General features: G+C 41.9%; 1 protein-coding gene across 6 annotated transcripts in view; it reads right to left on the bottom strand.

The window, feature by feature from the left end:
• cv-c (RhoGTPase activating protein) overlaps positions 1-13,687 on the bottom strand; it is a 453,196-nt gene that overhangs the window by 17,434 nt on the left and 422,075 nt on the right. For all 6 annotated transcript variants that reach the window (XM_050183837.3, XM_055073551.2, XM_050183840.3 and 3 more), the window contains 6 exons: positions 12,770-13,081; positions 10,571-10,701; positions 9,228-9,419; positions 7,690-7,803; positions 4,189-4,349; positions 97-222 (listed from right to left, as the gene is read on the bottom strand). In XM_050183837.3, the coding sequence (XP_050039794.1) occupies positions 97-222; positions 4,189-4,349; positions 7,690-7,803; positions 9,228-9,419; positions 10,571-10,701; positions 12,770-13,081 (1,036 nt within the window). The remainder of the gene's footprint in view (positions 1-96; positions 223-4,188; positions 4,350-7,689; positions 7,804-9,227; positions 9,420-10,570; positions 10,702-12,769; positions 13,082-13,687) is intronic.

Below are 13,687 nucleotides of genomic sequence, written 5' to 3'. Positions count from 1 at the left end.
GGATTTGAACAGGATTATATGCCCTCTTCAGTCCTCATGTCTTATTGTCATGCTATTGTCAAACTGACATGTGCCTTAATGTTTGTACAAGCTTACCTTAGCACACAGAAGTCTCTTGGTGCGTGTGGCCTCATGGATCCACAGATATACTGGATGACCTCACTCTGCTTGTCCAGCTTGGCAATGTGTCGCCACTTGATGAGCGTGTTGTCCCAAATGTGACTGTCACCCAGAGAAGAGACCAGACGCAAGCAAGGCATCTTATTTGACATCAGAGTTCATTAAGTTTTTGTCGACATGTTCCCTGCTACATGTACAGCAATGATGTTTGGCCACGCCATTCATCAGGAAAGCACTGTAGATCAAATTGGCAAGTTTATTTACTATATCCAAAATATGTTGCACGGTCCTTTTAATCCTGTGCTAAGTCTATAATACCGGTGCATAACCGAATGTTCCCTTTAGATTTTATGTGCTGCATTGCACTAAAAACACAATTTTTTTTTTCTTTAAAGGCATTGAAAGCTACTGGTTCAGTATGCAGCCTGCATACATTTAGCTGAGTGCAGTCTTGAGAAAAAAATGACACACTCACATAAAAACTGGGCACAGAGAAGAAAGAGAGGCAATTTATTTGTAAAAATTTGGCAGTTTTGCTCATAGAGCAAAGCACTGACAGTGATATCAAGATTTAGCATTGTGCTTGAACTCCTTGGACAGCGTTCTAGCTACACACAAGTGTGACATGTTGGTGCAATGCAGCATGCAAGGCAACTGCTACTGGGCAGAAGGAACAATCCCATGGCCGCTATGAGGCACCTCACGATGCTGGCGTGATGAGCACCACCAGTGGTGTTGCAGTCATCGCACCTCGGCGTAAGTCAGCACCCAGAGAAATGTTAACCCTTTACCTCCCCAGTTATTTTTGAAGAAACATTCCCAAATTACTGTTATTTTTTAATGCTGTGTGGAATTCGCACATTAAATAAACACGAGAAGTGCATTCAAAACAATACTTAATCTTTCTACTGGGGCATACACACACAAAGAAATTATAGTATAGGAGAGAGTTGGCTTCTTTGTACAACGACAATGCTTTTTTTCCTTTTCAGTAATGTTAAAAAAGCTTCTACCAAGCTTTCATGGTATTGTAGTGCCATCTGTGCATAAAAGAGAGAACTAGGTGCATGGACTTGCTCAGATCACCTTTGGTAAGATAAATTGGAACTTTTTGCCGTGGACAAGCCCAGTTTGTCCGCGGTAGAGGGCGTGCAAAATGCGTGGAAGTGCTGAGCTCGTCTACGGGAGGTAAAGGATTGAGTCATGTTAGCTTGACACTTATTGCTCAGACCAGAGCACACACACAGCAGTTGAGCGGGAACACTGCTGCACTTACGATGGTGCACAGTGCACTTACACTACAGTGTGCACTTACTATGCTAGCTGTGCTCCACCCACCAAGGCGATCAAGTGTGCCGTTAACTATGCTTCCACTTCTCTTATGTTGCTTTTGCACCCTAACACACTCTGAGTCTCCGAAAACCCTGCAACCCCACGCACACGAGCCGCACCATATGAGGTCAGTTGGACAGTACCACAACGGCGCCAGCATGAATGCACCTCGAGCGTCCGCATGATTGCTATTGCAATGAAAGGCAGAGACGGTAGCCTCGATAGTGTGTCTAGCCTGGGAATGGTAATGGAGAAGGAAAATTAAAATGATCATAGTGGAGAGAAGATATATACATACAAATTTATCATGCTCCAGAATTCCCAAAGCCAGTACAGCATCTTGTAAAAAATGTTGAACTGTCCTTAACCCCTTGACTGGTCCAGTCCAGCATCTTGCAAAATGTTTTGAGCTGTCCTTAACCCCTTGACTGGCAGATTTTTTTTTTTTTTTATGACTGCTCCTCACCCTGTTCTACATCACTTTTTTGTGTGTTTATTCAGTGTACCTTTCATGCTGCATAAAAGTCTGTTTCTCATCATGGCTTTCATCTGCACCAGGATTTATTCAACAGTTCATAAATTTCTTTATCTGCCAAACAACGGACAGATTTGTAACGCTGACCTGCTATGGCTGCCCTGCCAAGACCAAGCAAGGGAGCACCGAAACATGTGCTCTAGCTATTGTCAGAAATTTAATAAAGAAGGTCTATTTATTTACAGCAGACTTCTACACAAATGGCACAACAGGTCCACAATATTTTTTGCTCAAGTTGCTTCAGGAGAGGCAGAGAATGCACTTAAAGTTAAAGATTAGCATATGGCTGTGTCTTCAAGTAATCATGGGAGTGGCAGTGTAAGGGTTAATACTATCAACTTCCGTTAATTCGACCCTGATGGAACCGATGAAATTGATTGAATTATCCAGTGAGTCTAATAAAACAAGACGCAGCAAGAAATGCCAAAACACTGCCGATTCATTTGGCAGTATTTGGAAAAGTCCAGCATGTCCCAAAAGCAAATGCACACCCAATTTTTATGTGTAGAAAGTAGAAAAGTAATATAAAAATGAAATTAATGCTCCTAAACCATGTAGACGTCTAGTGCGCACCAGCCTTTTTAGCAAGAGAAATGGGCAAGGCTCTAGTATTTGTTGAACAATGGCAGCTGGTTTTTTAAAGTCAGCTTTGCTGCAGTACATTGTTTTTTTGTGGTAAAGCATACAAAGGTTGCAAAGGCGGTTTTGGTTTCCTATCCGATCGCACCCCGCAGGCAATTTTCAGTCAAATACTGAAAAATAAAAAAATAGGGGGGGGGGGGTACGCATTAGAATCAGGCAAATACTGAGTACAGAGATTGTGACCTATGGTTATTGCTTCATAATCTTCCTAGAGCAGACTGGAAATATCTGTTTTCGAGGGGAGATTACATGTGTTTAATGCATTCACTCGTCATATATGTGTGCATGTTGACTGTTAGAGTTCAAATTATTCGACAAAGGTCAATATTGCTGCATTATCTTCGTCGTGTAGAAATCCTCCATTGATGCTCCCAACGAACCAGAACTTGCTTGATGTTCACGTCGACCGTGTCCCTTTGACAGCGTTAATAGATACTGAGCCCAGGTGTCCATAATGAGTTGTAACCTCTGTCATCGACTGAGGAAGGTTCTCACGCCTCCTACTATTATATATATATATGATTCAAATAACGATAGTTTGGGCCTATAGAAATGCACAGGTGCCTGCCAGGGCCTTCGATTGGGATCGAATTAACCGAAAAATCTAAATAAATGGAGTCTAATTAGCGAAAATCTACTATACTAATCATAGTTTTATACAACAAGGGAGGTGTCAGACACGACTCTAGCATTTACTTCATTTAGAAAAATATCCAATTGCATTCACTTTACTACAAATTGTGCTCACTAGGAACTAATGCGTAACTTTAGCTTCACTTACACTTCATTAGTTTTACTGCTTAAGTTTCATCAAAGCTCTCATTTGGGCTTGTTGGTTCTCCATCGTACCAAGGAACAGTACAAAAATTTCACGAAGACGGAGAAACGCACGAAGAAGACATACTGAAGACAGCGCTGTGTGTCTTCTTTGTGTCTCTCTTCATCTTCATCAGATTTCTGCGTTTTCTCCCTGTATGTTAAGTTTCATGCACCTTAACCCTTTACCTCCCGTAGACAAGCTCAGCTGGAGTCGTCCATGGCAAAAAGTCCCAATTTCTGTTACCGAAGACTAGCTAAGCAAGTCCAGACAGCTAGTTCTCTCTTTTATGCACAGGTGGCACTACAACGCCATTAAAAACTTGGCAGAAACGTTTTTAACATTACCGTAAAAGAAAATGGCATCTTGATCGTGCAGAGAAGCCAACTTTTTCCTATACTTAAATATTACTTTTCTGTTTCTTTTTTTTTTTTTTAACCTGCACTAAAAAATATTGTTTTAAATGCATTTATTGTGTTTATTTAACACATGCCAATTCTATATATTAGTGCTAAAAAGATTGGTATTTGAAGATGGTTCTTCAGGAATAATTCCGGAGGTAAAGGTTAATGTACTGCGATAAATATAGTGGAATGTGTTCAATTGTTCAGTCAGATTCCTTAAGTGCTTGAAAGATTGGTTTTTCAGCCTGGACAGTCGGGTCATTTGGTAAACTATTAGAAGCTCTGCAACGCATTTAATTCAATCTTCGGATTCGACTAGCTTGGCTTAGAAGACTCACCGTTCGCGAAGAATCCTAGTGAGAAGCTCAACTGGGGGAGCTTCAACCTCGACAACACATCGCCACAGCCGCAGTGGAAGACCGTCCCCTGGCTTTTTGAAGGCCAAGTCAACATCAGCATGCTGCACGTTTGCCCAGCCTTTGCTCTTCTCCCGAGCCTCCTGTAAAGAGACGAGCACAACCTCAATCCTTGTAACATTGTTGCAATCTTTGTGGCAGTCAATACAAGAAGATAGTATTGTTGTAGCACCTACTTTAGAAATTCAATCAATGAATAGTTAAGATCAATGAATCAATGATTCAAAATCAATGAATAGTTAAGAAAATTATGGCAGAACTCATTTCCCAATGTATCCTGATGGTAATGCTAATAACAATCGAGCAACTTAGTGACAGACCATATTCCTGAAGTTACCTTTCTTTAACATGTGTAGTGGTAATTCTGAGAGTTTCATTTGTTCGGCAATATGTTAAATACTCCGATATCGTCCCACTGTGTTAAGGCACTCGCTTGCCAAGGTCGCCCATGAGCATGGAGGCATGACAACCACTGTATTATGCTGACACAGTGATGGTGGAATGAGGAAGAAGGAATAATATCGATAGAATGACAAAAGCATATAATGACGATGACATGAGCACAATGGCATGTTGATTCTTAAGTTATGATGATGGTATAACAAAGAAAATGTGATGAGGACAATAAGATGACAACGACGGTGTGATGATGACTGTATGATGGCAACCGGATGAAGAAGTGAGAATGATGATGATTGCACGACCAAGATGGCATGGCGATGACGGTATGACAACAACACAATGACGACGATGGCATCACAATGACAGCATATTACGACTGAATGACCACGGCATAATTACAACATAATGATGTAATGACATCGATGAATCGATGATGGTGGCATCACGACGACAGCATGACAACAATGGTATGATGATACTGATGTGATGACGATGGTGAAATGACAGTGTGACGGCAATGGCAAGACAATGAAACCTAATGATGACTGTATGACATGATGGCAAGACAATGGCATGAGGACAATGGGATAACGATGTGCGTATAATGAGAAGGGCATGAATATGACCGCACCACAAAATCTGTACGACAATAATGGCTTGATGACGATGGCATGATGAGAGTCGGATGATATAGCTGAAGGGATGATGATGGCACGACCACAATGCACCATGATGACAGTCTGACAATGGAGGCATGATAGCTACTGATCATGACAGCATCACAAAGGTGCCATAATCCCAATTGAATGATGACAGTATGATTACAATACAATAATGAAAAATAATGGATGTTGATGGAGTGACGATGACGGGATGACTTTACTGAAGTGATGACAATAACGACAGCATGACAACAATGACATGACGACTCTGTGACGACGATGGCATGATGGTGACGGCATGAATAATGAAAAAAAATGGACGTTGATCGAGTGGTGATGATGGGATGACCTCACTGAAGTGATGACAATAATGACAATGACATGACAACTATGTGACGACAATGGCATGATGATGACAGCATGACGAGAGTCGAATGCAAAGCTGTAATCACGCCGATGCAATGACCACAAAGGCATCACAACCCCAAGCACACACCTAGTGACCCAATCTATCTGGACCACTGGGTCAGCGTAGAAGGCGTGACGACAGTAGCCACAACAGCACAACTAGAGTCAGATCACAAAGCTGGAATGGCAAGGATTAAACAATCACGGTGGCAACACGGTATCGTGACAATGAATGCATGATGACTGTATGACAACGGCATGACGAGTGTCAGATGACAAAGCTGGAATGACGATGCTGCAACAACCATGATGACATCACGGCCACCAGCTCATACCTATTGGCCCAAGCTATTAGACAACTTGGGTTGTCCGGGTCAGGTTAGATGGCGTGACGATGACAACATGATGCGAGTAGGATCACAAGGCTGGAATGACAACAATGGAACAAGCACGACGGCATCTTGACCAGGAGTACATACCTAGCTGCCCAAGAAGATAGACAACTTGGGTCGCTGGGCTTGGTGTAAGAAGCTAGATAGATAGGCTCAAGACGGCCGAAGTAGGCAAAGAATGCTATTTGCATTAAAAAAACATGCTGGTTTATTAAAACGATGGATGAAATTCGAGAAGGCAAATCTTAGCAGGCTTACACAGATCATGCATGTTTCTCTAAATTCAGACACATCGTGCCACAGCATGCGAGGCAGAGAGAAAGACAGATGTAAAAGCTGGTACAACTAGTGTAGTGTATGCCTAAAATACCAATGCTGATGCACATAAACAGTGATAGGCTCCTACATATAAAAAACCATCTTTGCAAAACATGTCTTGTGGCCTGGGTCTATCTAATGCATCAACACTCTCTCAAATTAATAGTGCCATGTCTGTGCCAGAACAGAAGCATAACAGGCATGTTGACAAGCATGTTGTATGAGATTGTATGTTTTTTTTTAATGAGTGCAATGGGTTACAAAATGTGTCATGATACCATCTAAATTCTGTTACATTATTACAGGATACAGTAAATGATTATAGTGCTAGCTCTCCATCCATAGTCATCCCAATTTCCACGTGTTTATATTGCAGCTAAATTTGCCTCGCTTTTTCTATATGCTTGCTTACTTGGTGGTAACAGTCAATCCTGTACTAAAATGTATTAAGAAGTATCAATAGCTTTCAGAATCACTGCATGCATGCAGTGATTCTCTCTATGTGTCCATGTAATTTGAGTGCAAAGTGTACTTCATATGCTGATAATTGGGATGTCTCATTTATAGGTTCAGTGTGTGGACATGGTTATTTTTTATGCCTATGTACATTGAACCTTCCATTCAGAGGGACCTAACACAAGGAGACTCAAACAAGGGACCCACAAAGCTTTATTGTATGGCTGGCATGGCCCCGGCTTGAGATTTCTGAATGTTTGGGCTGGCTGGTTCAGTATTAAGATAAATCGTAGCACAGAGACAAACAAATAGGCAGAAACAGAGACAACACACATTGGTACTTAACACTTGTTTGTCATGTCTCCATCTGTGCGTATCAGGGCTACCATTAATCGTACCCTTGAGGTGCGAACAGCCTCACTATGACAAGCTGCTGAAGCCAAAATATGCTATATCGAGTCTGTGCTTACTTCTTAATGCAGTGCTGGTCTTTTTATATTTACAAACATTCAACTAGCGCTGAAGTGATGTGGTGAAAATCTACAATATCACAAGGAGCCATTGTGTGACTTTCAACATTACATTGCCCCCACCTTTCAGTTCTCTGTTCTTTCTATTTAGCCAAGTATCCACTTAAAAACCAGTTGTCCACAATTCTAGAACTGTTGTGTACCAATCTAGCTTTATTTTCATCTTTTATGTCCTTTCAAATTAATACATCAAGTGCTCCTGTTACAACTAACATCACCAGCTAACATCTCGCATGAAAACACATCTTTACTTACGGTGATGAGGGCATGAAGGCATCCCTCGAGGTATGACTTGAGGCTTCCAAGCTCATCTAAGGTCATTGGTTCGTACTGCTCCAGACGACACTGTTGCAGCGTTTCCAGAGAAATCTGAAATGTGTGGACATTCTCCTTGAAGCAGCTATGTAAGCTACGACTGAATATTTTGACATAGTGGTTGAAACACAGCACACATGTAGACACCTTATGGTACCTGTTATTTGTCTCTTCATGTTGCGTGTTTTATGTTGCCCAAGAACAACTTCTATTTTTCGGAATACTGTCACAAAATTTCCTTTCTCCAGTTCAATAGAAAAAACAAAATGGCCGAAGAGCAAGTTCTTCCAAGAGTTAGGAATAATGTCGCAAGTTCTGTTTGTATATATAGTAGTTCTGACCACCAGTACAAAGCTACAAGCTACAAGTAGACAAAAGATAACCCAGAAACGGGCACTTAAACGCACACAATCAAATGTTAACAAAACCAAGAAATTACAATATGTAAAGTTTGTCGTTAAGGTTACATAGGAGACCGTGCATAGGAGACTTGGCAAGCATTAAATGCAGAGAAGGACAAAGAAATGCTTTCTCACTGAGAAATCAGAGTAACTAAAGGGGCCATTCAGAACCTTTCTTCAAATGTAATCTCCTCACAAATATTCAACAAAAGGTTTTCAATTGCGCTTTGTATGAGCAGATTTATCAGGAATAGAATGCTGTCCTGTTACACCCTCATGGCCTTACCTTTTTATTTCTGCAGTTTATGATACACTCGAAGCTGTACTACAATGCTCATACAAAAGAATGCCCACCATTATCCACTCACTGCTTTGGTAGTGCCAATGCCTCTGAGATTGTGATATCATTCTTTGCCACTACACAGAAGCTACTGACTCACCAGCGGTGCAATTTTTCTGTTTTTGTTTCTGCTGGAGGCACTGCTTAGCCGTGTTACCCAAAGAAATCCAGCCAATGGACTGTTTATAAGTGTGTAACAACATGCACAATATATAGTGACGCCTCCAGAAAGTAGTGGCAAAAAGCAGGGGGTCTGCTCAGTGAAAGTATACACTCCAAGCTGCATGTACAGGAATAATACCCGACTCATCATGTATGAAAGCATTGCTAGCGACTACACAGGTTGTTTAGCATGCTCAAAATGTGTTGCAAGGTCCCTTTAAGTGTACAGGACAATAGCAAACCTGTGTCATCACTAAACTTGTATCAACTCACTGTTCTCTCATAAACAGCCATAAGAGCAACAAGGGCAAGGCTTTAACTAACATGTTTAACATTCACTTAGCAATAACAGTAAACATTACGCATCCAGAGAAAATTAATGATACATTGCAGTTCTTAATCAAGTACACAATATCAAAAATGAAACAAGCATACAGAAACAGAAAGCAATGCGGATGTGTCAACATCAAACTTTGCTGAAACTCTAGCCGAGCAGCTTCTTAGGCTGCTCGGTTAGCCAAGCTGAAGAAAGATTGACAGTAAACACTGGTGCATGGCCAGCACAAATGGCCCACCTGAAAGAGCTGCTTGTGGTCGATAATCATCCGTGCCAGGCACTCGTGGGCTGCCCTGTTCTCGTTGAGTTCGCGCTGGTCAGGAATGCCCACCGTGGTTGCCCGCCTTCGTGGACTCGCACTCGCGCTTCGTGGCACCGCCAGTTGAAAAAGGGACGGTGCAATGCACACTGCGATGTTGGCCACGGTCATCTGAGAAAGAGAGTGAGGGCCTTAAAAATGTGCCTGAGATGGATCAAATTTTGGTGTGGGAGTGAGTTAACAGGTTGTAGGGAAAGCAGGGAGGTTGGCTATAGCTGTAGAATTCATTAGACTACTTGTGTGCACAGGCGAAGAAGGAAAGGCGACTATAAAGAATGATGAAAGATTATGATGAGGACAGCAAGAAGCGTACATACAGATCCAATTGTCACATAATAAAGTGATGCCATCAAAGCTCCAAGTCCAGCCCAGTGTTGTGAGAATAGTCCAGAACAGTCCAGGGGATGGGATTTGGAGATGGTGCTTTTGTCTGTTGGTACCAACAGTCATGACAATGGTCAAAGTACAGACTCACCTGATTCCATGCAAGCAAATGTGCCTGCGTGCTATAACATGTTGACCACGTTTTCTCATGAGCACAGTGATAAAGTGAGGGAAGTCTTGGACAGTGGCCATTGCGAAGAAAAATTGTGCCCAGCAAAGAGTAACCACCATCATAATACAGCGCAATGTTCTGAGAGTGATGCCCAAAAATGACAATGTGTGTGCAGACAGCCCAGTGAACCACAGCTGCATCCTGGTTGTGTCCCAAAGGCTTTGCTTTTGAGATTTGGGTGGGTATATCAACGAATTTTGATGTTTACTGCAACATCCTTGTATTTACAATGCCCACAGTCTATCTAGTAATGCAAAACTCACCAACACTTCTTATGCTGTCAGTTTGATGCCAAGAGGCCACAACACCATTATTTTCATTCTTATTATAAAGAGGAAAAACAGAATGCTGACCAAAGATGCTTTGTCAGGGAAGTTGATGTTTCTTTTTGATCGGCACTTTGTCTTTTTTCTAATAGGAACTTACTTCCCGACCAGACAAGATGTCGTCCTATCATTGGTTTTACCATTATTTTCATCATCCGCAAAAATTGTTCAGACACACAAGAAGCTTTCCCTATTGTCAGCTCACAAATTTACAAACATACTGCTTGCAACATAGAATGAGTAGTGATCATTCTAGAAGCATGAGTTGACTGGCATCGGTGCTGGCTTTGGCAAGATAGAGCTAGGGAAATGGAGGCCCCATGTCCCCAATTTTGCATGATCTCAATGTTATCTTAAATATAAAGAAAAGCTTAAAATACCTGGTTTTCTTTTGCGTGCCTGCACACGTCGTCGAGGAACACAAGGAGCGTTTCGAGGACTTCTCGATTCTCGTCTGGAATGAGGAGGACTGCTGCCTGCAGCGCGTCCAGCCGCAGTTCTTCTGGAATGTCTGCAGTGATTGCAAAACTTCAACTTAACCAAGATGTCACACCAGCACTTTAATCACAGCGGCAAAGTGACATTTCAGCTACTCTTACAAAATCTGTTGACAGCAGAGTTCTACAGAAGATACAGGAAGAAAATAATGCACCTATTCAGAAAGGTACATTTAGGACAGACATTACTTTAAGACGAATATCGCCTTCTGAGTTTCCACCATGCATGTACAGTCAACGACAAAAGTTTATGGACCATGGTATCTAAAAAATCTTTGAATTTCTGTGCAGCCTGTAATGTAGCCAGTAAAACCGTACATCACAATGTTGTTCACATATATGTGTTTACAGGGTGTTTCAGCTAACTTTAGCCAGAGTTGAAAGATATGCCGATGAACTCTAGGACGACACGACCAAATACATTTTGCTCACTTTTGTATGTAGTGCGTCATGCTATATATCGTATTTCGCGTAATTAGATAATTAGTCAAGATTAATTAACCAACTTCTGAAACAACGAAGCTAGGGAAAACATTCCAATTAGAAAGTTGCAGAGCAGTTTGAAAAACATTCAACAATAACAGTTTCTGTCTTTCTATCTATTAAATATTAGTGTTTTTCAGCTTACTGCGAATGCCTGTGAAAATTAAGAAAAACACCACATGACATGCTTGCTTGCACGTCATGACTGCACTGCTTCCAAGCATTCCACGCACAAACGAACATAGCATTTAGCCGGGTGTGCTGCGCTGCATCTGCTTATCGCTATCATGAACCACCATGAGGGATGCACGTCATTGGCATAAATCGCAGAGCCAACGCCTTCGTCACTGCCCTGTCACCTTTTAAGAGGCAGCACACCCTGTTAGATTCTATGTTCATTTGTACATGGACAGTTTGGGAGCACTGCAATCACTAATCGGATGTTTTGCAAAGCACTCTACAACTTTCTAATTGTAATTTTTTGCCTGACTTCGTTGCTTCAGAAGTTGGTTAATTAAGCTTGACTAATTATCTAATTAAGCAAAATACAGAAATGGCATGGCGCACTACATACAAAAGTGAGCAACATGCATTTGGTCACATTGTCTTAGACTGCATTGGCATATTTTTAACTCTGGCTAAAGTTAGCTGAAACATCCTGTTTATGACAGTGAATACTGTCACAGCACAAATGTGCAAGCCCACGTGGCACTTTGCCATAGGGGTGCATGTTAGCTGCTATCAGTGCCCATTTTTGTAATGGAGCACCACAAGAAGACACTTCGAGTAAATAAATTCTTAATTAAACATACTCGTTCTGAATGTAATGCTTATTAATAATTCATACAGCACAATCTTTCTGCCTGTGCTAATTAATTCAGATAAAGGTTGACTCATAACATCTTGTGACACAGTGCTTTTGAAGTCATTTTGTGTCATGGTGGTGCCCAGACCACGTCCAAGGGACTGACAAAAAAAGGAGATGCGGCCCTGGGTCTTTTTATGTATAGTATGAGAACAGCCAACTTTTCCTGTGGGAGTCACACGAACCCATGAAGCTTGGGTGACTGATTATGCTGTGAATTGTTAGCAATTATCTCTATCAGCGTAACAAAAAATTCAGCATAAAAATTAATGCAAAATTTAAGAGAGAGGGAGAGCGAGAGAGAGAGAGAAAGAGTAAGCTGCATAGCCCACTTTAACTAGATTTTTGAGCAAGCGTCCGCAAAAATATGCTTTCAGTTCTTAAGATCACAATTTGAAAACCTTTGAAAAGATCAACCATGTTTTGTAAATATAATGCAGGCAGCTTATTCAGGAGCTATAAGACAGTTACTGTGTGATTAAGCAGTGATTCTGCAAATAACACTCAGGATTTAACAAAGGAAGCAATGTTTTTAATTAAATGCAACATGCTCAATGCATGCACTCAATGAACACTGCCTACATGTTGATCATGAATGCTTTCATCCTAATAGATTGTGCGAGTCTTTAATCAGACAACAGGTTGTAAGCAGCAACCTATTTTACTGGCCAAGCAAAGTGAAGTGTGACAAGGTGCCACTGCTTGGCACCAGCAGAAGAGAGGCAGATACTTACGTTGAAAGATGCAGAGAAACGTGTCAGACAGCTTGCTCGTGAGCAGGCCATCTGGAAGCTCTCTGAAATACTGCTTCAGCAGGTCAGCCACATCATATGCCTGGTGTTGCTCATATGAAATGGGCCCCATGGCAGACTCGTGCAGTGACCGCAGTTTCTGGATGCGGGAGCGAACCCCTGATTTCCGGAACAGGCCTGTCGCCTCAGGGGCACTCTTTCGCAAGAACTCCATGGCCCCTTGGATAGACGGTGGCAGGGTGTGCCCCGTTCGCTGAAGGGACACACTAAGGGGCACTCCAAACACTGTCTTGTCTGCAGAAAAATACACAGTGCCATAAAGCAAAAAATTACTTTCACTGTAAGGGCTTAAAAGCGAAGGTTAAATTCTTTATTAGCCTGGAAACAACTTCAGTTTTTTTGGCTTAATGAGATGGAAGCACTAACAAATTAGGGTTAGCTTCTCAGTACACGGTGTCCATCATTTACTACACACCCACCCTAATCCGACCTTCACTATGGCTCCCTCAGAATAATGGAAACCAATAAGGCAAAGCACTGAAAGGAGCTAAAAAATTCATCAACGATTACGATACTCCCCAATACGAAATTTTAGCGCAACTGTATACATTTTAATTTCGCTATATAATGGCTAGTGCGGACTATCTGTCTCGTGCTGCACGCTGCAAATGGAGCGATATGTGGTGCAACTGCCTTGCTAACCAGGAGATTGTGAGAGGAAGCATGTGGGTGATGCATGGGCGCGGTTCACAGCAGTCACTGCAGACAGACCTCCGCTCATGCAGCGCTTTGTTTCCATACAGATGATGCATGCTACTCTGGCGCCATCTCATAGCCATCGTCCACAAAGCCACAAAGCCCGCCTTGCACAGCATTACACTTTATTTCTTACGCTTTTGC

The sequence above is a fragment of the Dermacentor andersoni genome, chromosome 4 (assembly GCF_023375885.2).
Source record: "Dermacentor andersoni chromosome 4, qqDerAnde1_hic_scaffold, whole genome shotgun sequence".
In the NCBI taxonomy this organism is placed as follows: Eukaryota; Metazoa; Arthropoda; class Arachnida; order Ixodida; family Ixodidae; genus Dermacentor; species Dermacentor andersoni.
Note: the sequence above shows the minus strand (reverse complement) of the source record. Positions and strands in the feature narration are given on the sequence as shown.